The 27,151-nt window shown below is 45.4% G+C and overlaps 2 protein-coding genes across 8 annotated transcripts in view; both read left to right on the forward strand.

Moving 5' to 3' along the window:
- ALKBH3 (alkB homolog 3, alpha-ketoglutarate dependent dioxygenase) overlaps positions 1-27,151 on the forward strand; it is a 73,836-nt gene that overhangs the window by 38,831 nt on the left and 7,854 nt on the right. For 6 of the 7 annotated variants that reach the window (XM_043517726.1, XM_038407349.2, XM_043517725.1 and 3 more), the window contains one exon: positions 27,036-27,134. The exons of the other annotated variant lie outside the window; for it this stretch is intronic. In XM_043517726.1, the coding sequence (XP_043373661.1) occupies positions 27,036-27,134 (99 nt within the window). The remainder of the gene's footprint in view (positions 1-27,035; positions 27,135-27,151) is intronic. 7 annotated transcript variants of the gene reach the window in all.
- Positions 22,721-27,029, forward strand: LOC122460845. Its single transcript, XM_043517724.1, has 2 exons — positions 22,721-24,742; positions 24,774-27,029. The coding sequence occupies exon 2, from the start codon at positions 24,869-24,871 to the stop codon at positions 25,877-25,879; it is 1,011 nt and encodes a 336-aa protein (XP_043373659.1). The 5' UTR covers positions 22,721-24,742; positions 24,774-24,868; the 3' UTR covers positions 25,880-27,029.

The raw sequence follows: 27,151 nt of genomic DNA on the forward strand, positions 1-27,151 counted from the left end.
TTAAATGCTGTTTCTGTACTCCAATATTAAGTATTTCGATTAAGTATTATCTTTAACCTCTTCTGTATTGATGATTCATCTGAACTTTGGTGGTATCAGCAAATTTCATTAGCGCACTCCAACTTTTTGTGCCAAGGTCATTAATAAAGATACTGGATAAGATTGGTCCCAAGACTGATCCTTGAGGAATTCCAATAGTAATTTCCTTCCAGTCCAGTAGTTCCCCTTTCAGCACTACTCATTGCCTTTTGCTCTTTAGCTGTTTCCTTATCCACATTACATTTCTTATACTGAGTACCATCTTCCCTAATGTAACGAACGGTTTCCCATGTGGTACTGTGTCAAACGCATGACTGAAGTTCAGGTACAGTAAATCTTGCCTTATCTAAAAAAATTATTTTCTCAAAGAATGAAATAGTTAATGTGTCATGATCTATCTTTGATAAATGCATGTTGCATTACATCGCCTTTACCACTTACCTCCATGAATTATTATTCTTTCCTTCACAATTTATTTTTCTCTCTGACAAGAAATTAAAAGTAGACTAGATTCATAGATACTAAGGTCAGAAGGGACCATTCTGATCATCTAGTCCGACCTCCTGCACAGCGCAGGCCACAGAATCTCACCCACCCACTCCTACAAAAAACCTCACCTATGTCTGAGCTATTGAAGTCCTTAAATCATGGTTTAAAGACTTCAAGGAGCAGAGAAGTCTCCCTCCAGTCACCCATGCCCCATGCTACAGAGGAAGGCAAAAAACCTTCAGGGCCTCTCCAATCTGCCCTGGAGGAAAATTCCTTCCTGACCCCAAATATGGCGATCAGCTAAACCCTGAGCATATGGGCAAGATTCACCAGCCAGATACTACAGAAAATTCTTTCCTGGGAAACTCAGATCCCATCCATCTAATATCCCATCTCAGGGGATTAGTCCTATTTACCCTGAATATTTAAAGATCAATTACTTACCAAAATCCCATTATCCCATCATACCATCTCCTCCATAAACTTATCGAGTAGAATCTTAAAACCAGATAGATCTTTTGCCCCCACTGCTTCCCTTGGAAGGCTATTCCAAAACTTCACTCCTCTGATGGTTAGAAACCTTCGTCTAATTTCAAGTCTAAACTTCCTGGTGGCCAGTTTATACCCATTTGTTCTTGTGTCCACATTGGTGCTGAGCTGAAATAATTCCTCTCCCTCTCCTGTATTTATCCCTCTGATTATATTTATAGAGAGCAATCATATCTCCCCTCAACCTTCTTTTAGTTAGGCTAAACAAGCCAAGCTCCTTAAGTTTCCTTTCATAAGACAAGTTTTCCATTCCTCGGATCATCCTAGTAGCCCTTCTCTGTACCTGCTCCAGTTTGAATTCATCCTTTTTAAACATGGGAGAGCAGAACTGCACACAGTATTCTAGGTGAGGTCTCACCAGTGCCTTGTATAACGGTACTAAAACCTCCTTATCCCTACTGGAAATGCCTCTCCTGATGCATCCCAAAACCGCATTAGCTTTTTTCACAGCCATATCACATTGGCAGCTCATAGTCATCCTATGATTAACCAATACTCCAAGGTCCTTCTCCTCTTCTAACTGATGCGTCCCCAATTTATAACTAAAATTCTTGTTGTTAATCCCTAAATGCATAACCTTACATTTCTCACTATTAAATTTCATCCTATTACTATTACTCCAGTTTACAAGGTCATCCAGATCCTCCTGTATAATATCCCGATTCTTCTCCGAATTGGCAATACCTCCCAGCTTTGTATCATCTGCAAACTTTATTAGCACACTCCCACTTTTTGTGCCAAGGTCAGTAATAAAAAGATTAAATAATAATCCAAAACCGATCCCTGAGGAACTCCACTGGTAACCTCCCTCCAACCTGACAGTTCGCCTTTCAGTAGGACTTGTTGCAGTCTCCCTTTTAACCAATTCCTTATCCACCTTTTGATGTTCATATTGATCCCCATCTTCTCCAATTTAACTAATAATTCCCCATGTGGCACGGTATCAAACGCCTTACTGAAATCTAGGTAAATTAGATCCACTGCATTTCCTTTATCTAAAAAATCTGTTACTTTTTCAAAAAAGGAGATTAGGTTGGTTTGGCACGATCTACCTTTTGTAAAACCATGTTGTATTTTGTCCCATTTACCATTGACTTCAATGTCCTTAACTAATTTCTCCTTCAAAATTTTTTCCAGGACCTTGCGTACTACAGATGTCAAACTAACTGGCCTGTAGTTACCCGGATCACTTTTTTTTTTCCTTTCTTAAAAATAGGAACTGTATTAGCAATTCTCCAATCATTCGGTACTACTCCTGAGTTTACAGATTCATTAAAAATTCTTGCTAATGGGCTTGCAATTTCAGGTGCCAATTCCTTTAATATTCTTGGATGAAGATTATGTGGGCCCCCCGATTTAGTCCCATTAAGCTGTTTGAGTTTTGCTTCTACCTCAGATATGGTAATATCTACCTCCATAGCCTCATTCCCATTTGTCATGCTACCATTATCTCTAAGATCCTCTTTAGCCTTACTAAAGACTGAGGCAAAGTATTTGTTTAGATATTGGGCCATGCCTAGATTATCTTTAACCTCCACTCCATCCTCAGTGTTAAGCGGCCCCACTTCTTCCTTCTTAGTTTTCTTCTTATTTATATGGCTATAGAACCTTTTACTATTGGTTTTAATTCCCTTTGCAAGGTCCAACTCTACTCGACTTTTAGCCTGTCTCACTTTATCCCAACATGTTCTGACCTCAATTAGGTAGCTTTCCTTGCTGATCTCTCCCATCTTCCACTCCCTGTATGCTTTCTGCTTCTTTTTAAGTAGAAGTAGATGGAAGTAACATTCTTTGTGTTTGTTTCACTCACTTGCTGGAGGGCAAATGAGTTTGCCCACTTCTGGCTCTCCCTCCAGTGAAAGCTGTACTGCGTGAACAGTGTCAGTTATGTAATAGACTGAAGAGGAATTAGAGAGACATGGATAGCGTGTTTGATTTCCTCCAATACAAGAGTGAACCCTGTGGGGAGGGAAGAATATCTCATTCAGATTCTACCCAGTACTCATAAAACAACAACAACAACCCACGGTGTGCATTTCAGAAGCAAATTTCCCATCAGGACTGTTAAGGGGACTTGGCATGGAAACTTAGCATCATACCAAAAACAAATTTTGTTTTAGCCCTGATTACGTTTTCAAGATCTTTTTAAAAATTCTCTGTGTTGCTTTCCATTGGTTTAGAAATGGGACCGTTTAGTGGCTTTGTGTGTGATGCTTTGTCTCTACCTTGAAGCTTCTGTGTCCTGCTTGGCAATACGAAGACCATTCTGAAGTGAACTAGTCACTTTTGTCTTCTAGTTGTAGGTCCAATATTTTGAAGAAACCTCCCTTGCCACTGTCCTTTTACTTCTATTGCAGTTTCTCCCTGCACAGAGACAGCAAGTGAGTGTTTTGTTTTGGAATCAGTGCCCACCCTGTGATTTAAGCCCGCGCATTTGGCTGCATGAATTAATGTGTTCAGCTCACTCCCTGTACCAAACACATAACCTCTTCAGTCCCTGCTTTTTGTATTGCTTGATTGTACCTTTCTGGGATGAATGTTTCCTGAATGTCTTGTTTGGATAGGTCTTTCTGAGACATGCTTATCCAATCAACCTCCCCCTGAAATTGATCATAGATCTTAATGGGTTAAAGGATTTAGGGTTAAAGGACTTCCTGAAGGGTGTTTCACTGAAGGTTTACCAGGCTCCCCTACCTCCTCGGAGCTGTCTTGCTGCAGAGAGACTTTAGTGTGCTGTAACGATTATTTTTGTGCAGTTACCCTGCTAACTGCAGTATGAGCTGTGAAGGGAACTACAAAAGCCAGTTGGCAGACTATTTCTCAGTCTGTAACCAAGGAAACTGATGTCTGGGGTGTGCGTGGTGTGTGCGTATGTTAGATAATTGCAGAACGTTCGTGATGTTCTGAAAGTGTTGATACCAAAACCTTGTTTTTATAACAAACAACCTTTGAGTGACATATTAAAGCAAGGTCCTTCCCATATATGTGTGAGTAGTGTCCTGACTAAAATAGAAGATCTCATAGTTCTCTTTGGAAAGAGCAGAGGAATTAACCCCTGGTGTCCTGACTACCACAGACTGGTGTAATAGCAGAAGGTGCCTGGAACTGTCTGAGTAGAGTCAGAGAGAAAATAAGTGTCAATGACGCAATAGATTTTTCAGATGGCATTGGAAAGGGGATAGTCAATATAGAGGAGAGATGCAGGAAATTAGTTCCAAGATGCCAAGAGCTGCAGAGGAAAAGGCTTCTTGCACCAATGTTGCCAAGACTTAGGACAGGGAGGAGGTTGTGGCAGCTGGGGAAAGGAGAGAGGAAGAGAGAAGCCCTCCTCGAGGCATGATACTTGGTTGTGGGCATACTAGACATGACTAGATAGGCAGTCTGTGAGGTCAGCTGGAGAATGACTCTTGTGATAGACCCAGGCCAGTTGGGTACAGCAGAGTAGTAGAAGGCAGATTATACTTGTCACTGGATAAGCAGTTTTCTGTTCCCTGACTGACCAGAGCAGGGGCTTCTCCAGGCTAGGGTGGACACATGACTCCAATTAGCCTGCAAAAAGTCAGTTGAAGCTGTTAGACTAATCAGAACACCTGACTCCAATTAACCTGCAAAGAGACAGGTGAGGTCATTAAGCTAAGGTGAACACCTGACTTTAAGGCCCATCTGATACTATAAAAGGGCTCACTTTGGTCAAGCCAAGGAGAACCAGGGAGCCAGAGGAGAGGAAGTGCGGCTGAAGGTCTGGGTAATGAAAACACCATCAAGCCACTGGAAGGGAGCCCTAAGGTAAGGGTGAAGAAGGCGTTAAGAGAGAAGCGGTAGAGCTGTGGGCAAGTTGCCCAGGGAAATGTAGCAAATCTGGCAGTGAAAGGTCGGCTGCTAGCAGCTGCTGCCATTAGGGTCCCTGGGCCAGAACCCAGAGTAGAGGGCAGGCCGGTTCCCCCCAACCTGCCACTACAGAAACATCTCCTGGGAGGGGAAGACAGGCCCCTGTCAGGACAGGAGGCTAAACTGTTTGAAAATAAGCCCTTAGGGACAACAGAGACTGGGAGTTCTTTCACCAACCTTCTTGCTGGCTTACGATGAAAAGAGCTCAGTAGACTGTAACCCTGGCCCTTGAGGGAGAGGGGCTACATGGAGGGTCACAGTGAGCCTCTGAGGCGAGCATAAACCGCCTGAAAGTGCGGGACCCACGGGGACATGGTCGGAGCTCTGCCACTCTATGAAGACATTGTTTTTAAATGTAGGTTGTTTTAACTGTATTCTGAAGAAAATGGGACATCAGTGGGGTTTTGTGAGGATGGGGTGATGTGACTGTGTGAGAGGGCAAAAAGCAGTATTCTGCAGGAGACTGTAGAGAAGAAAACTCCAATAGTTAAGGCAATGAGGAGTTCAGCAGACATGGTGTTGAGGCAATGGAGTACCTGGGCAGCATTGCAGAGATGATGATAGATCAACAAATTTGAGTGTAGAAGTAAAGTCGAAGGTCAAGGTTGATGCCAAAACTCTTGACAGTGGAGCCAAATAGGAGATCTGGATTGAGACTTAAAAATAGAGGAATTGGAGATGTTTGAGATAACCATAACCTCCTGCAAAACAAATAAGGTTACGATTTTGTCATGGAGGTTATGGATTCCGTGATTTTCCAGGACCTCCGGGACTACTACTTGAGCACGGCTGAAGCAGCTGCCAGCCCCGGGATGACCTGAACTGCAGTCCTCAGCCGCTGGAGCAACAGCTGGGGTTGGGTCAGCCCCACTAGGGCTGGAGCAGCAGCAGTCAGCCCCTGTCGCAGGAGCAGCTGCAAGCCCCTGCATTGTTCTGTTTGCCTTTGCCCTCCGCCCCCCAGGGTATTTTTAGTAAACGTCAGGGACAGGTCGTGGGCTTCTGTGAATTTTTGTTTATTGCTCATGACCTGTCCCTGACTTTTACTAAAAATATCCATGACAGAATCTTTACTTTAGTTATGGTTAGAGGAGGAGATGGGGAGTCAGGACTCCAGGGTTCTGTTTCTGGCTCTGCAACTGATGCTGGTTTTGGGCAAATCACTGCACCACATTGTTTCACTTTCACCGGTTGTAAAATAGGAATAGTAGCCCTGACCTCTCTGAGGTGCCATAATATCCTCTGATGAAAAAACATGCAAAATATGAATAAGTATTTGTATCTCATTTTCAGTATATGCCCTGTTCATGAGTGACAGAGAAAACTGTGTTTGGGAACAAGCATATGCAAAAAAGAGTGTAGAGCACAAGTAAAACAAAGTAGCAAGGATATCACAGAATTCCCTGAAGACAAGAGCTACCATGTAACCGACAAGGCTGAGTTTTATGAGATTGAGAGACATTCACATGAGCATGGATCACTCAACGTAAATACCAGAAATGGAGATTTCAGAAAGTTGATTCAATTTTCTAGACATTTCTGGAATCTTTTCCAATAAACAGCTCAGTTTCATTATTATAAAGCCCTTCTCCACTCACTGAGTGCAGTCAAGAAGGTGGTGGAGGTTTTGGTTGTTTGCTTTTTGGATGGCATGTTAAATGACTGGTTCCCAGAGCTGCATTCTCAGTCTGGGATTTTGAATCCTGTGTCCGTTGCTTGAAGACGCAGTAACTGTTTTCACAGAGCTGAAGGAAATTTGGCAAAGGTGTTACTGTGTCAGAGCCAAACCTTATTTTCCAAAATAAATCTTGCCTCTGTCCTTGCCCAGCCCTGACCCCCAGAGCATGTACAGAGCCTAGTTGTCTGCATCTAATTCTCTATGCTGCAGCCTGTTTTCTTCCTCTTTTCTATTAACCACTTGTCTTCTGCCAAATATTCTGGGCACTTCCAAGCATCCCGTTGGTTTTGAATGCAAGGTTAATTGGTCATTGACAGCTAAGCACATGACATGAAAAGCCAGCAGCATATGGAAAACTGAGCAAGCTCAATACTTGTGACATTCCTTGTTGGTGCAATGCTTTTCAGCATACTAGCTACAGTACGTGGTTGCAGCAGGCTGAGATTCTGGGCTGCACTGCTACCCTGTTACCATCATGCTGCCGACTTTTTTTTTTTTTTTTGTGGGGGGGTTCCCATTGTAAATTCTTCCTTTTCCCTTGCAACACAAAACATTTCCACTTCATGCTGGGCCTATCTCCTGCCACTGTCCTGACTAACTTATAGAAAAACATCAAGAACAATGGTATACAGGTGACTTTACAATCTGGAGAGCTATATTGTGGCGCACTTGTGTGATGGGGGGCAGGAGGATCCATAAAGGAGAAAATTTCTTCTGTAAGGCTGAGTATTCCCTGTCCCCAGACCTTTAGAAACTCTGAGTTTGTGTCCTTGCATGTGTTCAATCCCTTGCTGAGTTGTACCAATGAGACTGTGTGGCTTCTATAAAATAGCACTGGTGACTCTACTATAGGGAATAATGCCACACTGTCCCTAGGTGTACATTAAGATTTAATGGATTTTTTTTTCTCCAACTTCTCTGATTCTGTGAAATTGTTTTTAGGAACAAATCCAAGGTCATGAGATCCAAGAATGTGCTTTTAAGCTTTACTTTTACTGCTTCCTACCAGCTAAGCCAGCATCCTTCCTAATTCTTAACTATATCTAGTTAAAGAAGGACTTGAAACAATTTTACCTGTTTGGCTGAGGCAGTATAAACCCAGGCTTTTATTGAGGGTACAGCTGAAAACTATTAGAGTAGTTAATCTCAATGCACCAAAATGTTAGGCCAGTTCCTTTTGCAGGCCTGCATTTCAGAGGCTACTCCTTTTCTAAGGGTATGTCTATACTACCCGCCGGATCGGTGGGCAGCGATCAATCCAGCGGGGATAGATTTAGTCTAGTCTAGACGCGATAAATTGACCCCCGAGCTCTCTCCCGTTGACTCCAGTACTCCACCAGGGCAAGAGGCACAGGCGAAGTCGATGGGAGAGAGTCAGCAGTTGGCTCACCTCAGTTAAGACACCATGGTGAGTAGGTCTAAGTATGTCGACTTCAGCTACGTTATTCACATAGTTGAAGTTGCGTAACTTAGATAAATCGCCCCGCAGTGTAGACCAGGCCTAAGAGTATACAGAATTGACCAAACTGACTGTATAAAAGTGACCATGTATTTGTCCAGATTTATGTTCAGGTATTTAAAACATCGCATTTACTCACCTTAAAAATCAAAGAATCACTTTTAAGTACCAGTGCCGCAAATGGTTCTGAAAACCCACCTGGATTGTTCCTCTAACATCAGCTCCAAAGGTAAAGGTTCTGCAATGAGGATTTTGCAGACAATGTTGATGATGGTGTAGGAGGCAGAATAAAGTCTAGCTAGGGTGCTCATAACTATTGGCTCTGCAGGGATAACAGGAACGCAAACCTGTTTTTTCTGAGTAAAGTCAACAATTTTGGCTCAGAAATGCACAATGTAATGTGGTAAGAGGGTGTTGTTTTTACATAGCCACTTTTCTGACAACACTTCAACAAATAGGGTCTCTATCAGATCAAATCTTCAAATCCATTTTAACCAAGATGATCAGGAGGCAAAGATGAAGAGTTCATTCTTGCCCAGACATAAAATAACACGATGTAATCCTGTGAAATGAAACAGAGCTTTCATAATGGTATTTATGTATCTGCTGTTTGTCAGCAGTCATGGACTTTTTATAACTTCTGTTTAAAAACAAAAAACCTCTCAAGTTAAAAAAACAAACCCCTCCACTCCAAATCTTTATCTTTGCATATGGGTTGCTAGGGATGCTTCTAACAGAGCAAGATGATTGTCCAAAACTTTTGGGGGGCCTCATTATGCTTTTTTCAAATAAATATTGTCCTTGCAAAGAGCATGCTCGGCTCTATTCTGAGCAGCACTGAACACCTTCAGCACTCTCAGACTTCAATAGGAGCTATGTATACTCAGAATCTTAGAGGACTGGGCCCTTAGAGGCCACAAAGAGAAACACTCATGATTCCATTATTCCCAGCACAAGCACTGGCAGTATGAATGGCCTCATTCTGTCTACCTGTGACTTCTTGGGCATGAGGAAATATGGCTGCAGTTCTGAGTCAATTCTGTCATCTCATGCTTTTTGTTATTTGGAACCCCTTTATTTGGAAATTGATCTGAGGCCCACCAAACTTATTTCACTTAAATCTCACACTGGATTTAATATTCCCATTTTAGAGGTGAAGGCTTTTTCTGCTAAGCCTTTCATCCGTATTCCTCTTGTCCTTGTTTTTGCGTTAGGAATTGTTTGTACCCAAATCTACTCTCTCATTTAAACTCTGAGGCCTAAATTTTCAGGTGATATTGACTGATACTCTGATTTTCAGAAAGCACTGGGCACTTGTCCTTGTAAAGTGTGTCAAGTTGGGCACGCTAAAATGAAGCACCCAAAATAATGTCCCTTTCGAAAATTTAGACCTTGTGGGGGTTTTTTATTAATGAAAAATAGTTTTGGATTGTAATGATTTTTAAAATACCATATTCTTCAAGTACTGTAGTTGTTCCTGTGGACGCTCCAAGTCAGATGCACATGAGCCCATGGGCCTTTGGAGATTTTCAGTAACATTGTCCACAGGTTTGTCCCTGTGCCATACCTGTCCTTGGTGTCTGGTTTGAGGGTGTTTAGGGAAGGTCGGATCCTCTGCTGCTGCAGTTCCTTCTCAACCGCCTGCAGCCTGAGACTGAGCCTTGCTTTATTCTTAGTTAACTTGTGAACTTTGCCTCCTTACTTGATTTATCCTTCTTTTACTTATTTTGAATTTAATTGATTTTTTCTTTGTTTTCAGACTTTTTGTTTTTGTTTTTTGCACTGTATATATTCCTCCTTCCTTGACAGCTGGGGCTTCCTGCCACCTACGGTTTTCCCTTTGTTTGGGGCCACCTCTAAGTCCAAAGTATGATCAAAACCCCAGGGTTTAACCTTTGCAAGGTCTGCTCCATCTCGAAGAGTAGATCTAGGAGGCTGAGAGAGGACAGGCTCAATCTACTCCTTCTGGAGTATTCTTTAAGGACTGCCAAGGTGTCAGGGCCCAACTCCCTCCCTGTACATTGGTCTCAAGAGACCCAAATGCTCCATAGACCTCCAACATCTAAGCTCTGGCAAGCTGTTTCAGAACCCCCAAAGCATGCTAAGAAGAAGAGGCCCAAGTCCACTGACAGGAAGTTGAGTAGGAAAGAGAAGTGTCCCCAAAGGTGAGTTGCTAAAGAGACCTCATGTCCCAGTGTGGGTACAGCGGACTCTCCTCTCCTTCCTGATACTGAGTCTCACCCACCTTCAAAGAAGATTTCTGGGTCTTCTCATGCCGAGAAGCCCTGTTTGGTACCAGCCTTGACATCCAATTCAGAGCCCTTTTGACGTAAGGACTCTGCAAGGAGATCAGCATCAACACCAACTCCCTTGGTACTAGCTCTTCTGGTACCGCATACTCTTAACAGGCCAAGAGCTTAGAGAGCATACAGATTGCTTGCTAATGGTATTGGCAGCGACATCACAGCAGGCAGCCCAACAACTCACCTCACCGGTACTGAGCTCATTGCTGCTCCCACAAGACTTCTTTATCCTTCAGGAACCCAACTCTCCTCTTCTGGCCAGTACCAAAAGGGATCACCTGATGGTACTGTTAGACCAGCTCCACTCTCCTTCTAGCACCAACCTGATCACCAGTCTTGGCATCACCTCCAGTACAGATTCCATCTCCATTACCAAAGTGGCTTCCAGTCCCCAAGAAAAAGGGAGGATGGAAAAAGGGAGGATGTGCTACGGTGCTCAGAGTGCTAAATCTGCAAAAATGGAAGCATTTTCACTTCTGGTGCACTCAGAGAGGGCTGTCCTCATCAGAGTCCCACCTCACTTGCACACTCGACTACCAGTTGAGCTTAAGGACCTCAGGCCTGTTGTTGAGCTCCAACGAGAGCCACCTTAGAGCTGACAAGTCTTTTCACTGTCTTGCGAGTGGAATTTCCACATTCACACACCCTACAACATACGGATTCCTTAAGAGCTTAAGGATATGTACAGCACAGGTGCAAACCCACAGACACTGTTTCCAAAAATCTCCATCTCGTATCTGAAGTGGAGTATCTATAGGGACAACACATTTTGAAGAACTGCATTTACTGTACAAGTAAGTAGCTTCTCCTGGGTATTTATCAAATCATTCATTGTTCTCTGTGACTTGTCTGCAATATGGAGTTATTCTGGAATAGCTATCTCAATAACTACGTGTGGATGCTCTTATTCTTCAATAAATGTCCACACGTGACATCGTTCAGGGACATTTATTCCAGAATTAGAGCATCCACACATGGAGTTTTTTGGGAATAGTTATTCCTGTATAACTCCATGTGTAGATATCTGAAAGCTGAGGTCTTGTAACACTTGTTGTTTCACAGACAGTGGTGTATCAGTGTGAGGCAACTATCCCTTTGCTTCAGGCTGGATAGAATCTTATTCTAATAACCATCTTCTAGTCTGAATTGTGCTACAATGTTTCCAAATGACATGGGCTCCACTTGTCTTGCAGATGATAAGGTAGTCTTTCAGATGATAAGTTGTGGCCTGTCTTATCTCATTCCCCTGAAGGACAGCTCCATTTCATCTGACTTATTCCATTCTACTAGTGACAGGCTGTGTTTAATTCAGTTGTGAGTAATTGCTATCTTGAGCAAGGGCTGGAACATTTTAGCAGTGCCTTCCCTAATCTCCTCCAGGCCAACTGCAGTGAGTGTGATTTTTTTAGGAATGCACCAACCGTTATGAGCAACAGGAAGAGAGACTGCCTCTGTAATTATAAATAAATAAGTGAAATGGGAAAAAAAAAACTTAAGCATCTGTTCTGTGTGTCTGTATGATTGTGCTCTACAGCAGTGGTTTTCAAACTTTTTCTGGCCACCCAGTTGAAGAAAATTGTTGATGCCCGCAACTCAATGGAGCTGGGGATGAGGGGTTTGGGGTGTCGGAGGGGCTCAGGGCTGGGGTAGAGGGTTGGGATGCAGGGGTGAGGGCTGTGGGGTGGGGATGGGGATGAGAGGTTTGGGGTGCAGGAAGGGGCTCGGTTTGGGGGGTTCAGGGCTGGGGCAGGTGGGTGGAGTGCAGGAGGTGGTCAGGGCACTGGGCTGGGGTGCAGGATTTGGGGTGGGGCTGGGGATGAGGGATTTGGGGTGCACAAGGGGACTTAGACCTGGGGCAGGAGGTTGGTGGTGCTGGAGGGGGTCAGGGCAGCTTCTCTCGGCTCTCGCCTGCAGGCATTGCCCTCCCAGCCAGTGGGAGTGCGGAGCTCATGCTCAGGGTGAGGGCAGCACGCGGAGCCCTGTGGCCCCTCTCCGCCTAGGAGCCAGACCTACTGCTGGCCGCTTCCGGGGTGCAGCGCAGTGTCAGAACGGGTAGGGACTAGCCAACTGACCAAAGCCGCCGCAACCCAGTGTCGTGCATTCCGCAACTCAGTACTGGGTCGCAACCCGCAGTTTGAAAACCACTGGTCTACAGGGGCACTGTCAATGTTTAGAAGCTTAAAACATGACCTACGTTTTTTTCCTTATCTGTTCACATTCACGGTATATATTTTTCATGAACAAATAATTGATTCAGTGTTCTCTCCCTTGCTGTCTTCTACACCCAATTCCTATAGTTTAAAAAGTCAGTAGCTCAGTCCTCAGAAGTGACCTTACAAGCCAACTGTTGGAAAGACCCTAAAATTAACAATTCATTATGCGCACAGTGCGGGGAAGCTGCAATAACAAAGCCATGTTTTGTGCAGCCTAGTCCTTGGGACTGAACCTGCAATGACAAACTAGCATGTGTCTTTGCAGTGCAGCATTTTTTTTTTAAATGACAGATTTCAGTTTCATGCTTCCCAACATTTGTTATAAACAAAAAATAAAAACACCTTGAGTCTGTCCTTTTAATAGTAATTTTTCAGTTTAAAGCCGACATTCTATAGCTGACTTTCTACCTTAACCCTCCCTGAATATTTCATTTCAGAAAAACTTTACACCTTTATTAGACAAGGATGGTAAAGTTGTCAGTAGTGGTGCAGACAAGGCAGAAGAGTTCAATAAATGTTTCAGTTCTGTATTTGCGAAGAAGCTGTATGATGTCAGAGTTGGCAGTGATAATTACACAGTTTCTGTTCTAACAGTAAATACGGAGAATGTTACACAGACTGCTAAAGCTAAACATTTTCAGATCTGAAAGACCAGATAATTTGTACCGAAGAATTTCAGAAGAATTGATGAGGCTCTGAGCCATTGATGTTGATATTTTACAGAACTTTTGGAATACTGAGGAAGTCCAAAAGGACTGGGAAAAAAGTTAGTGTGTCAATATTTTAAAAGAGTAAACAGGATGACCGAGGTAACTCCAGGTCACTTAGCCTCATGTGGATTCCAGGTAAAATCATGCAAAGGTGATATGGGGTACACTCAATAAAGAATTAAAATATGACAGCATAATTAATACCTATCCATGTGGTTTCATGGAATATAGGTCTTGGCAAACAATCTTGATATTTTTTGATGATATTACAAGTTTGGTTAACAAAGATAACCGTTGGCATAATAGACGTTTGATTTAGTACTTCACGACATTCTGATTTTAAAAATTAGCACTATACAAAATCAACGCAGCACCTATTAAATAGATTAAAAACTGGCTGACTGATAGATCTCAAAAACTAATTGTAAATGGGGAATCATCATCCAGTGGGTGCTTCTAGTGCAGGGATCTGTTTTTGGTTAAATATTAGTCAACACTTTTATCCATGATCTTGAAGACAACAAAATCATTGCTGATGGAATGGTAAATAATGACAAGTCGGTTCTATAGAGCAATATGAATGAATGGAATGATAAACTGGGCATAGTTGAACAACACGCTGTGACGCTGTATGGAGTATGGGAGACGCTTTATGATATTATGGTTACCAATATCGTAAAATTGCAATGAGTCATGCAAGATATGCTATGTGAGGGATCTGTGAAAACTTTATAATTCGCCAAGTATGATGATCTTGTTTATATGCTGGTATCACCTTTGTATTGTGAGTTATAGATGTGTATGGTATATCTGTATTTCAAACTTGTGCATCTGGGTGACACCCCCAGACAGCAGCACTACCTAACCTGCTTGATGGCCCCTCAAGTGACGTCAGTTATACAACTGACCCATTGAGAGAGGGCCAGGGATACACCTTATGACTCCCCAAGCCATATAGGGCATGCCTGTGGACAGAGAACTCAAAGGGCACATCTACGCTAGCAAAGTTACAGTGCCAGTCAAAGAGCGCAGAAGGAAAACTGCTGTTGTGTGTGTGCACACTGACAGCTGCCTGCGCAATAGTGTGTTTGCAACTGCGGCACTTGCAGCACTGTTCAGAGGCAACTATCCCACAGAGCACCCCTTTCTCTTTTGTCCCTAAGACTTGTGGGAAGGTGGAGGGGGTCGTGGGGCATCCTGGGTCCAGTCCCAATGCCCGGTGATGCATTGTATCGCATGCCAGAAATTCTTGTGCTTCCGTCCGCATTTGGCACTATCTTTCAACAGTTTGTGCACTGTGCACCCTGCCTCTTTTGGGCTGCAGGAATAGATCCCAAACTGCTGACCAGTATGCAGCTTGCTCTGACCAACACGTCACATGTGGTAGTGGAGTTGTTCCTTAAACGACAAAGGCAAGAGGAGTGTGACGTTAATCTTGCCACGTGTAGTAGCTACGACATGAGATTGCTTGTGGCATTCACGGAGGTGCTGAACACAGTAGAATGCCGCTTTTGGGCTCGGGACACAAGCACTGATGGTGGGATCACATGGTGATGCATGTCTGGGATGACAAGCAGAGGCTGCAGAACTTTCGCATGAGGAAAGCCACATTCATGGGACTGTGATGAGTTCACCCCAGCCCTGCGGCCCAAGGACACAAGAATGAGAGCTGTCCTGTCGCTGGAGAAGCGCGTGGCGATTGCACTGTGGAAGCTGGCTACTCCAGACTGCTACTGATCGGTTGCTCACCAGTTCAGAGTGGGAAAGTTGCATTGATTGAAGTGTGCAGGGCCATTCATTGCATCCTACTCCGAAAGACCGTGACTCTGGGCAAAGTGTGTGACATTGTGAATGGCTTTGCATAAATGGATTTCCCTAACTGCGGAGGGATGATAAATGGCACGCACATTCCAATTCTGACACAAGACCACCTAGCCACAGAGTACATTAGCCACAAGTGGTATTTCTCAATGTTTTTCCAGGCACTTGTGGATCACCGTGGACATTTCACAGACATTAATGCAGGCTGGTCCGGAAAGGTGCATGATGCGCACGCGTTTTGGTATACTGGCCTGTTCAAGAAGCTGCAAGCAGGGACTTCCTTCCTGGGCCAGAAGATCACTGTAGGGGAAGTTGAAATGCGCATTGTGATCCTGGGAGACTCCACCTACCCCTTAATGCCATGGCTTACGAAGCCATACACAGGGCAACTTGACAGCAGCAAGGAGCAGGTCAACAACAGGCTGAGCAAGTGCAGAATGACTATGGAGTGTGCATTTGGCCGTTTAAAAGCCTGCTGGTGATGCCTGTTTTGGGAAGCTGGACATGGCCGATGACAATATTCCTATGCTTTTAGTCGCGTGTTGTACGCTCCATAATATTTGTGAAGGGAAGGGTGAAAGCTTCTCTCGGGGCTGGCCCACAGAGGCTCAGAGTTTGAACAGCCAGAGACCAGGGCTCTTAGAGAGGCACAGCATGGGGCTATAAGGATCAGGAATGCCTTGAGGCAGCAATTTGAAGCTGAAGGCCACTAATATTTTTTGCTAATCTCGGGATTGCAATACTTGTAATGCTAGGAGGTGACTGGTGCACATGAGGGAGGGAAGGTGCTGGAGCTGCTTGGTTTGAAGAGCTAGTATCGCCTGGAGCGTGCCCACTTGGTGCTTCATAATGTTTAAGAGCCACTCCATGGCTTCTTTCTGGTGTGCCGCGTTCTCCTTTCGGTCCTTCTTCTTGCTGACCCACCACTCCTTCAATTCCTGTTTCTCGGTGGCAGAGTGCATCATAACCTTATGGAGAAAGTTCTCCTTGGTCACTTTCTAATTCTGCGCAGCCTTTCTGCCACTGATAACAAAGAGGGAGGTAAGGCTCCCAAGGTCATCTCTAAAGTTTAAATGTAACATTTTACAGAAGTGGTATTATTTGCAACACAGAACACTGATTCAGTGCTTCAAAACACAACCAGCACTCTCACACCTATCATTAACTGGCTGACACCAGGCAAGCACACATGAGCCACAAGACCCCCAAAATGGTGAGTAGCCCTAGAGGCAGGGTAAATCACTCTTCCTGCTGTACACTACTGTACACTGAGCACGTGGCTCTTAGGTAGAGCCAGTGCTGTATGGGGGGCCTGATAATCATTTCTGTCCCCACACTTTCACAGGAGATGATCATAATGGAAGATATCTCGCTGCTTGGGATGAGCAGGGGATCAAGGGAGGGTCTTCTCCAAGACTGCGGCTTCAGCCCTGGCCCCTATGCGGCTCACCTGTGTGCAGCCATGGTCCACACGCACACCCCATGACGACAAAGTGGCATGGGAAAGTTACCATTAATGGGCAAGAAACAAAGTAGCTCTGCCAAGGAACTTGTGGCAGTGGATTGCCCAGTAACTCCACGGAAGTTTCCTGGAGATCTCTGAGGGAGATTCCCATGAAGTAAGGAAGTCTATCAACAGCCTGTTCCACCGCTCAGATTAGGTATGCGATGGGAGACAAGCCTGCTTTCTCCAACCCTCCTACCCCCAACAACTCACTTCAACAATTCCCAAAATCAGATCCACTTACCAGGGGCCGCCTCTCCTGTTTGCACTTCGCCAAGATCTGACTGCTGTGACTGGCTAGGATCCTCCAGGGTAGAAAAGACAGCAGGCATCTCTGGCCTCCAAGTCATTCTCTGCCTCTGGGTCCCTCTCCCCCTCTTTGTCCAAGATTTTCTCCCTCTGGTTCGGTCCACTCTCGATGGACACATGAGCCAACAAAGTATCCATAGGGGCCTTCGCAGTGGAGGTGGGGTCACCATCGAGTATCATGTCCAGCTCTTTGTAGAACCGGCAGCTTGTGGGGGCAGCACTGGAGCAGCGATTTGACTCCTGCGCCTTGTGGTAGGCGTTCCGCAGCTCCTTCACTTTTACTATACACTGCAGTGTGTCCCACTCATGGCCCCTTTCTATCATGCATTGTGAAATCTGTCCTTAGGTATCATAATTCCAATGGCTGGAGTGCAGCTGGGACTGTACAGCCCCTTCTCCCCAAATGCTGATGAGGTCCACCTGGAAAGATGTGCTTAGACCACTGCACGCATCACCAAGCAAACAGGAAGGAGACTTTCAAATTTGCAAAGGAATGTACGGGGTGGGGATGATTGGTCACCTGAGGGCAGGGCAGTAGAGGCAGGGCAGTAGGTCAAACTGATGACCAGAGAGGTGAGAACAGGCATCGTGGGACACCTCCCCAAGGCCAATCGCAGCGCTGTAGCCGCGGTGCAGAAAGTTCTACGCCTCTCGTCGGGGTGAGTTTTTAGAGTGCTACAACTGCGCAATTTCTGATCACAAAGTGGCTTGGCAGTGTATACATCTTGGGAGTTACAGTGCAGAAACTTGCCAGTGTAGATGGGGCCTAAGGGCTTGTCTACGCTGGCACTTTACAGCGTTGCAACTTTCTCAGTCAGAGGTGTGAAAAAACACATCCTGAGCACTGCAAGTTTCAGCATACTGGAGACAGTGCTACAGCGCTGGGAGCCACGCCCCTCATGGAGGTGGTTTTTTAGACTGCAGCGCTTAAACATTGCTGGTGAAGATGTGCCGTAAGGCTTTTCCATGCCCATGTGCTGTGAAGCTTGTGTTTGGAACACAGGAAGTACAAGTCACATGGAAAGAGGAACATAAAGGGCAGCTGCATCATCTCCATTTTTTCTTCAATCCTGCTTCTTACCTGTGGAGTAACTTTGCTACAAACCGAATCTCTTGAAAAAAAGACTGAATGACTCATCCAAGTTGTGAATGTATTCTAGAGGGACTTTCAAGCCAGAAAACTGACCAATACTGCTAAGAACCTGATACATGGACTTTGAATCTTTGTATGTTTATGACTATTTTACTATTTAACATCTTTATTCTTGTTCTTTCCTTTTTGTTTATAATAAACCTTTAGTTTTAGACTCTGAAGGATTGGCGGGCAACATGATATTTTTGCATAAGATCCAACCTAATACTGACCTGGCAATGTGGCTGGTCCTTTGGGGTCAGAAGAACATTTTGTATGGTAACTTCTCACTGTACTGGACCTATGTGCTGACTGGGAGCCAGAGAACTGGAATACAAGAAGGGGGCTGTGTAATTTATTTAATTTATTTGCTGCTTGATTACCAGTGTGCAGAAGCACAGTTTGTGACTGGTTGGGGAGTGTAACTTCATTATTACCCACCAGTCTTGGGAATATCTGCACACGTTTTTGCAGCCTGCCCTGACCTTGGCATTTCCAGGTGCGCCAGGTCACATATGCCTCTTTAATACAGATAAACACAGGTCCTGCGTTGAGAAACCAAGAATGTAGGTCACTTATAAGATGTAGGACTGTATTTTGGAAAGCAACAATTCAGACAGGACTTTCTGGCTCATAGTGGATAACCAAATGAATGTGAATTAGCACTGCAATGCCGTGACAAAGAAAGCAAATGGAATCTTTGGATTACAGGCAAGGAATGAATGAGTAGAAGTAGAAAGGTGTTATTACCATTGTATATGGCATTTGTGAGACCAATGCTAGAATAGTGTGTCCAGTTCTAAAGACTACTCTTTTTTAAAAGAAAGTTGATAAATTGAAAAGGACTGTGAAAAGAGTTACAAGCATGAGATCTGGAAAACCTGCCTCACAAATTGAATAAAGAAACTTAATCTATTTATCTTAACAAAATGACATTTAAGAGGCGACATGATCATGGTCTACAGGTACCTACATGGGCAGATTTTGCATAGTAGAGGGCTCCTTAATCTAACAGACGGACAAAAGCAGAATAAAATATATAATGGATGGAAGTTGAAGCTAGACAAATTCAATTAGAAATAAGGCATGATTTTTTTTTAGAGGGGCTAATTAACCATTGGAACAACTTACTCTAGGGATGTGGTGTATTCTCCATTACTTAAAGTCTTTAAAGCAAGGCTAAACGGCTATCTAAAATATATGCTGTAGTCTAGCTCAGCTGGAAGTGATGAGCTTGACGCAGGAATCACTTGGTGAAATTCTAGGTGTTATGGATGAGGTCAGACTAACTAATCATAGTTCCTCTTCGAGTGCTTGCTCATATCGGTTCCAGTTAGGTGTGTGCACGTGCAGCATGCATGGCTGTCAGAAACTTTTCCCTAGCAGCTATCCGTCGGACTGGCTGTGGAGCCCCCTGGAGTGACGCCGGTATGGCGCTCTATATACAACCCTGCTGGCCTGACCCTCCTTCAGTTCCCTCTTACCGCCAGTGATTATAGTTGGAACAGTGGTCTCTTGCTCGCAAGTGTTCCACTAATCCTAGCTTTTCTGCTTATCTTTGTATATAGTTACCCATTGTTAGTTAATAGTTCTTAGTTGTTAATTGTAGTCTTTAGCGGTTGGGAGGATTTCCCCTCCAACAAGTGTCCTGCGGGGCTCTGGGGCATGCCTTCCCAGGGCTTCAAACCTGGTAGTTCCTACACCAAGTCTATGCCCACGGGTGACCCTGGTGCTATAGACCTCAGGGATCTAATTTGGATATGGATAGAGCCCTTTTTAATGTCTTTAATCAAGTAAATACTAATGGAAACTGCGTGATCATGAGAGACTTTAACTTCCCAGATATAGACTGGAGGACCAGTGCTAGTAATAATAATAGGGCTCAGATTTTCCTAGATGCGATAGCTGATGGATTCCTTCATCAAGTAGTTGCTCAACCGACGAGAGGGGATGCCATTTTAGATTTAATTTTGGTGAGTAGCGAGGACCTCATAGAAGAAATGGTTGTAGGGGACAATCTTGGCTCAAGTGATCATGAGCTAATTCAGTTCAAACTAAATGGAAGGATTAACAAAAATAAATCTGCAACTAGGGTTTTGGATTTCAAAAGGGCTGACTTTCAAAAATTAAGGAAATTAGTTAGGGAAGTGGATTGGACTGAAGAACTTATGGATCTAAAGGTAGAGGAGGCCTGGGATTACTTTAAATCAAACTGCAGAAGCTATCGGAAGCCTATATCCCAAGAAAGGGGAAAAAATTCATAGGAAGGAGTTGTAGACCAAGCTGGATGAGCAAGCATCTTAGAGAGGTGATTATGAAGAAGCAGAAATCATACAGGGAGTGAAAGATTGGAGGGATCAGCAAGGAAAGCTACCTAATTGAGGTCAGAAGATGTAGGGATAAAGTGAGAGAGGCTAAAAGTCGAGTAGAGTTGGACCTTGCAAAGGGAATTAAAACCAATAGTAAAAGGTTCTATAGCCATATAAATAAGAAGAAAACTAAGAAGGAAGAAGTGGGGCCGCTTAACACTGAGGATGGAGCGGAGGTTAAAGATAATCTAGGCATGGCCCAATATCTAAACAAATACTTTGCCTCAGTCTTTAATAAGGCTAAAGAGGATCTTGGGGATAATGGTAGCATGACAAATGGGAAGAAGGATATAGAGGTAGATATTACCATATCAGAGGTAGAAGCGAAACTGAAACCGCTTAATGGGACTAAATCGGGGGGCCCAGATAATCTTCATCCAAGAATATTAAAGGAATTGGCACCTGAAATTGCAAGCCCATTAGCAAGAATTTTTAATGAATCTGTAAACTCAGGAATAGTACCGAATGATTGGAGAATTGCTAATATAGTTCCTATTTTTAAGAAAGGAAAAAAAAGTGATCCGGGTAACTACAGGCCAGTTAGTTTGACATCTGTAGTATGCAAGGTCCTGGAAAAAATTTTGAAGGAGAAATTAGTTAAGGACATTGAAGTCAATGGTAAATGGGACAAAATACAACATGGTTTTACAAAAGGTAGATCGTGCCAAACCAACCTAATCTCCTTTTTTGAAAAAGTAACAGATTTTTTAGATAAAGGAAATGCAGTGGATCTAATTTACCTAGATTTCAGTAAGGCGTTTGATACCGTGCCACATGGGGAATTATTAGTTAAATTGGAGAAGATGGGGATCAATATGAACATCAAAAGGTGAATAAGGAATTGGTTAAAAGGGAGACTGCAACAGGTCCTACTGAAAGGCAAATTGTCAAGTTGGAGGGAGGTTACCAGTGGAGTTCCTCAGGGATCAGTTTTGGGACCAATCTTATTTAATCTTTTTATTACTGACCTTGGCACAAAAAGTGGGAGTGTGCTAATAAAGTTTGCAGATGATACAAAGCTGGGAGGTATTGCCAATTCGGAGAAGAATCGGGATATTATACAGGAGGATCTGGATGACCTTGTAAACTGGAGTAATAGTAATAAGATGAAATTTAATAGTGAGAAGTGTAAGGTTATGCATTTAGGGATTAATAACAAGAATTTTAGCTATAAGTTGGGGACGCATCAATTAGAAGTAACGGAAGAGGAGAAGGACCTTGGAGTATTGGTTGATCATAGGATGACTATGAGCTGCCAATGTGATATGGCTGTGAAAAAAGCTAATGTGGTTTTGGGATGCATCAGGAGAGGCATTTCCAGTAGGGATAAGGAGGTTTTAGTACCGTTATACAAGGCACTGGTGAGACCTCACCTAGAATACTGTGTGCAGTTCTGCTCTCCCATGTTTAAAAAGGATGAATTCAAACTGGAGCAGGTACAGAGAAGGGCTACTAGGATGATCCGAGGAATGGAAAACTTGTCTTATGAAAGGAGACTTAAGGAGCTTGGCTTGTTTAGCCTACCTAAAAGAAGGTTGAGGGGAGATATGATTGCTCTCTATAAATATATCAGAGGGATAAATATAGGAGAGGAAGAGGAATTATTTAAGCTCAGCACCAATGTGGACACAAGAACAAATGGGTATAAACTGGCCACCAGGAAGTTTAGACTTGAAATCAGACGAAGGTTTTTAACCATCAGAGGAGTGAAGTTTTGGAATAACCTTCCAAGGGAAGCAGTGGGGGCAAAAGATCTATCTGGTTTTAAGATTCTACTCGATAAGTTTATGGAGGAGATGGTATGATGGGATAATGGGATTTTGGTAAGTAATTGATCTTTAAATATTCAGGGTAAATAGGCCAAATCCCCTGAGATGGGATATTAGATGGATGGGATCTGATTTACTATAGAAAATTCTTTCCTGGGTATCTGGCTGGTGAATCTTGCCAATGTGCTCAGGGTTTAGCTGATTGCCATATTTGGGGTCGGGAAGGAATTTTCCTCCAGGGCAGATTGGAGAGGCCCTGGAGGTTTTTTCACCTTCCTCTGTAGCATGGGGCATGGTTGACTGGAGGGAGGCTTCTCTGCTCCTTGAAGTTTTGAACCATGATTTAAGGACTTCAATAGCTCAGACATGCGTGAGGTTTTTCATAGGAGTGGGTGGGTGACATTCTGTGGCCTGCGCTGTGCAGGAGGTCAGACTAGATGATCAGAATGGTCCCTTCTGACCTTAGTATCTATCTATCTATGAATCTATGACCCTCACGTCTCCTGCCTGGGAGAAGCCTATCAGTCGGACAAGTGCAAGATCTGCAAGGCCTACCCAGGGGCCAGTGGTCTCCCGGGCCCCAGAAGCTTTCCCCTTGGCACCACTCCCACTCACCAGCTGCCCGCAAAAAAACAGGCTAAGGTCAAGTCTCCCCAACGGCCTGTCACGGACACTGCACCCCCAGCATGGGACAGTGTGGAGCATGGGCCTACGGCCGACAGACCCTCAGGTCAAGCTCAACCCTCATGGGCCCCTGTCTTCCCCAGGGCTGCAGGTGGGGGAGGTCATGTTGCCTTCTACGCCGGACACTTTTGAGGCCACTAGGGGTCTCATTGAGATGATGGTGCCCAAGTCTCCAGTCTCGAGACCTCCACTACTTCGAGGTCCGGTACCATCCAGAGGCAAACTGGCTATGTTTGGGCTGCCTGGCACCCCTGCCCCACCCCCAATCAGGATCTCTGCACCGCTCTGAGTCCCGGCATCACACTTATGCCCTGCATCGGTCTGACTCGCAGCACTGATCTCGCAGCCCCGACCCCGCTTGAGGTGGTCATCGGCTTACAGGTCGTGGTCCTGCTCGAGGTCCAGGTCCCACTCTGTGACCTCACGGCACCACTGGCAGCATCGACCTCAGACTGCATTTTCCAATCGTTGCTCGGTGGACCGGCACCACTCTGTACAGTGGTACCACTCTGTGTCGCACACCGCACCCCATTCTGGCACTGTCCCACCACACAGCACCGGTCCCCATCACGGCACTGCTCCACACCAAGGCAAAGCTCCACATCGCAGCACCGCTCAACCTCCTGGCACTGCTCCACATCTTGCTGCTGTTCCCAGCGGCAGCTCCGGCTTGCATCACGCCACCGGTCACCGTCTGAACCTTGCTATCTTTCACAGCACCTATCCCAGTTGTTGGAGGAGGAGGAGGCTTCCCTGGTGCAGTCTCGCACCGCTCCCCCTTGGCCGTCCTGCTCAAGGTTGCCCTCCTTCAGATCGGGCATCGGAAGCACCCAAATCAGGGCTGGGAAGTCTTAGACAGGATGCTTCAGCACCCCACTGGCAGCCCCAGTGGCAAATCTGGACCCTGCAACGTGATTAAGTCCCTTGGCATGCATACTCCGGCGACCCAAAGGAAGCCTTTCAAACCGCAGACCACCCAGCAGCGGTCTTTTCCCACTAGGCTCAGACAGAACTTCTTCTCCTGCAAGAGAAACAGATATAGTCAGCGTAGGCCATCGTGCCCTCCTCCTGTGCAGAGCCAGGGACAGTCCAAACCCCTCTGGGCCCTTAGCGCTTTTTTAGGTGCGCACGAGGACAGATTACTAGTCCACAATCCAGCCAGTTATCCTCCCTTCCTGAACCGTCTATCCCGCTTCTACTGTGCATGGTCCCTTATTACGTCTGATTGGTAGGTGCTTCGCATGGTAGAGGCAGGATATTCTATCCATTTCTACTTCTTCAGACCCTCCCATCCCCCTTGCCCCTCCCTCTTCAGGGACCCCTCACGAGCAACTTCTCATCCAGGAGGTTCAGACCCACCTCGCTCTAGGAGCAGTGGAGGAGGTTCCCCAGGAGCTCAAAGGCAAGTGTTTCTACTCCTGTTACTTCCTCGTCCCCAAGGTAAAGGGGGACCTAAGGCCCATTCTGGACCTGAGGGAATTCAACAAGTTCATCGTCAGCTTGAAGTTCTGCATGGTCTCCCTGAGCACAATCATCCCTTACCTGGATCCGGGAGACTGGTACGCCGCCCTCAATATGAAGGATGCCTATTTCCACATATCTATCACCCAGTCTCACAGACAGTTCCTCCGCTTCGTGGTGAACAAGGTGCATTATCAGTTCAGACCTCCCGTTTGGACTGTGCACAGCTCCTCGCGTCTTCACCAAATGCATGGCGGTCGTTGCAGCCTTTCTTCGCTTCCATCATGTGCGTGTCTATCCTTACCTGGACGATTCTTCGAGGCCGCTCTTGCCAGCAGGTGGAATCGCAGTTGCAAATGGTCAAAGACACATTTGAACTTTGCATATCAACATCAAAGAATTCAGGGTGATCCGCCTTGCGTGCCAAGCATTTCTGTCCTGCTTGCAGGGCCATTGTGTAGCGGTACTGACAGACAATACCACGGCCATATTTTATGCCTCTGCTCTGTTGGGTAGCCCTTCTACTGTGGGAATTCTGTCTAGCCTACTCCATCCTTCTCCAGGCCTCATACCTGCCGGGCGTTCAGAATGTGCTGGCGGACAGATTGAGCAGACAGTTCCTCATGTACGAGTGGTCGATTCATCCGGACATCGTCCACTCCATCTTCCGCAGCTGGGGGTTTTCCCGAGTTGACCTGTTTGCCATGCAGGCCAACAGAAAGTGTCCAACCTTCTGCTCCTTCAGGGGCCACAGCCCAGGCTCGATCGCAGATGCGTTCATGATTCTATGGTCCAGTCAACTGCTGTATGCATTTCCACTCATCTACAAAGTGCTCCTCAAGGTCCACAGGGACAAAGCGGATGTCATACTGGTGGCCCAGCTTGGCCTCACCAGCGCTGGTACCCCACCCTCATGGGCCTGTCGGTCCAGTCACCGGTATGTCTACCTCTCACTCCTGACCTCATCTTGCAGAATCACGGTCGTCTCTTTCACCCAGACCTTCAGTCGCTCCACCTCATGGCCTGGAGGATCCATGGTTGAACCAGGCAGAGCTCATCTGTTCGGACCGAGTGAGGCGGGTGCTTCTGGAGAGCCACAAGCAGTCTACCAGGGCCACATACAGAGCAAAATGGAAAAGGTTCTCTATCTGGGGTGCTCAAAGGCTGGTGCTCCTACTGCAGGCTTCAATCCCTTATTTTCTGGATTATCTCCTGTACTTGAAGGACCAGCGTCTGGCATTCGGATCTCTCAAGGTCCACCTCGCGGCCATCTCGGTGTTTCTGGGAGCTTGGTGTTTGCGCACCCCATCGTGGGACATTTCCTAAAAGGCTTGGAGAAGATTAATCCCCCAATGAAGCCCCCTGTTGTGGCCTGGGACCTCAACCTAGTACTTTCCCATCTCATGGGTCCTCTCTTCGAGCCTCTGGCTTCCTGTTCGCTCCTCCTACCTCTCTTGGAAGGTTGCTTTTCTAGTGGCTATCACCTCGGCATGATGTGTGTCTGAACTGCGGGCCCTCACGTCTGAGCTTCTGTACACTATCTTTCATAAAGACAAGGTGCAACTTAGGCCTCACCCGGCCTTCCTTCCTAAAATGGTGTCCCACTTCCATGTTAGCTAGGACATTTTTCTGCCAATTTTCTACCCAAAACCGCATGCCAGCCCCTGAACAGCAGCTGCATTCGCTGGACATCAGGAGGGCGCTCGCTTTCTATATTGACCTCATGAAGCCGTTCTGCAAGACAACCTAGTTGTTTGTTGCCTTGGCAACGCGAATGAGAGGTTTGCCAGTCTCTTCCCACCGGATCTCCTCCTGGATTACAGCATGTATCTGCGCTTGTTATGACTTTGGTGAAGGTTCTTCCTCCTGCTATCACGGCTCACTCCACAAGGGCCTTGTCAACAGCCTTCCTGGCCCACATACCTCTTCAGGAAATCTGCAGGGCTGCCACGTGGTCTTCAGTGCATACTTTCACATTGCACTATGCCATCGTCCACCAATCTCGGGATGATGCGGCCTTCGGCAGAGCGATACTTTAGTCTGCAATGCCTTGACTCTGACCCCATCTCTGAGGTAAGGCTTGGAAGTCACCTAACTAAAAGCACACGAAGAAGAAAAAATGGTTACTCGCCCTTTCTGTAACTGTTGTTCTTAGAGATGCATTGCCTATATCTAGTCCTTTCCCTCCCACCTTCCCCTCTGTCGGAGTTGCCGGCAAGAAGGAACTGAAGGGGGGTTGGGCCAGCAGGGTTCTATATAGAGTACCATATCGGCGCCACTCTAGGGGGCTCCACAGCCAGCCTGACGGGTAGCTACTAGGGAAAAGTTTCTGACAGCCATGCACATGGTGTGCGCGCACAGCTAACTAGATATGAGCAACACATCTTGAAGGACAACAGTTACAAAAAGGGTGAGTAACCATTTTTTCCTTCTGGCCTTAAAATTTATGAACCTTGGTGAAATATAGCTGCTGCCTGGCAGTAACAAAGAGAGTGGTATAACTGCTCTTCATTGTTACCATGAGAACGATGTCAGAACCGAAGTCTTAATTGGTAATTTGTTGAGGAACCCCTTTCTTGTTTTAAGCTCTGATGTGGAGTCCCCTAATGCAGCATTTCCCTCTTCTCCACACACTTCTGTATTTTTATTTCTTCTTTCTAGGAAGAGAATGGGGACTATACTTATGTGGAACGAGTGCGGATCCCATTGCCTCATGGAACTTTACTGATGATGGAGGGAGCTACCCAGGAAGACTGGCAGGTGAGAATACTTGGGCA

Source organism: Dermochelys coriacea, chromosome 6, assembly GCF_009764565.3.
Source record: "Dermochelys coriacea isolate rDerCor1 chromosome 6, rDerCor1.pri.v4, whole genome shotgun sequence".
Taxonomy (NCBI): domain Eukaryota; kingdom Metazoa; phylum Chordata; order Testudines; family Dermochelyidae; genus Dermochelys; species Dermochelys coriacea.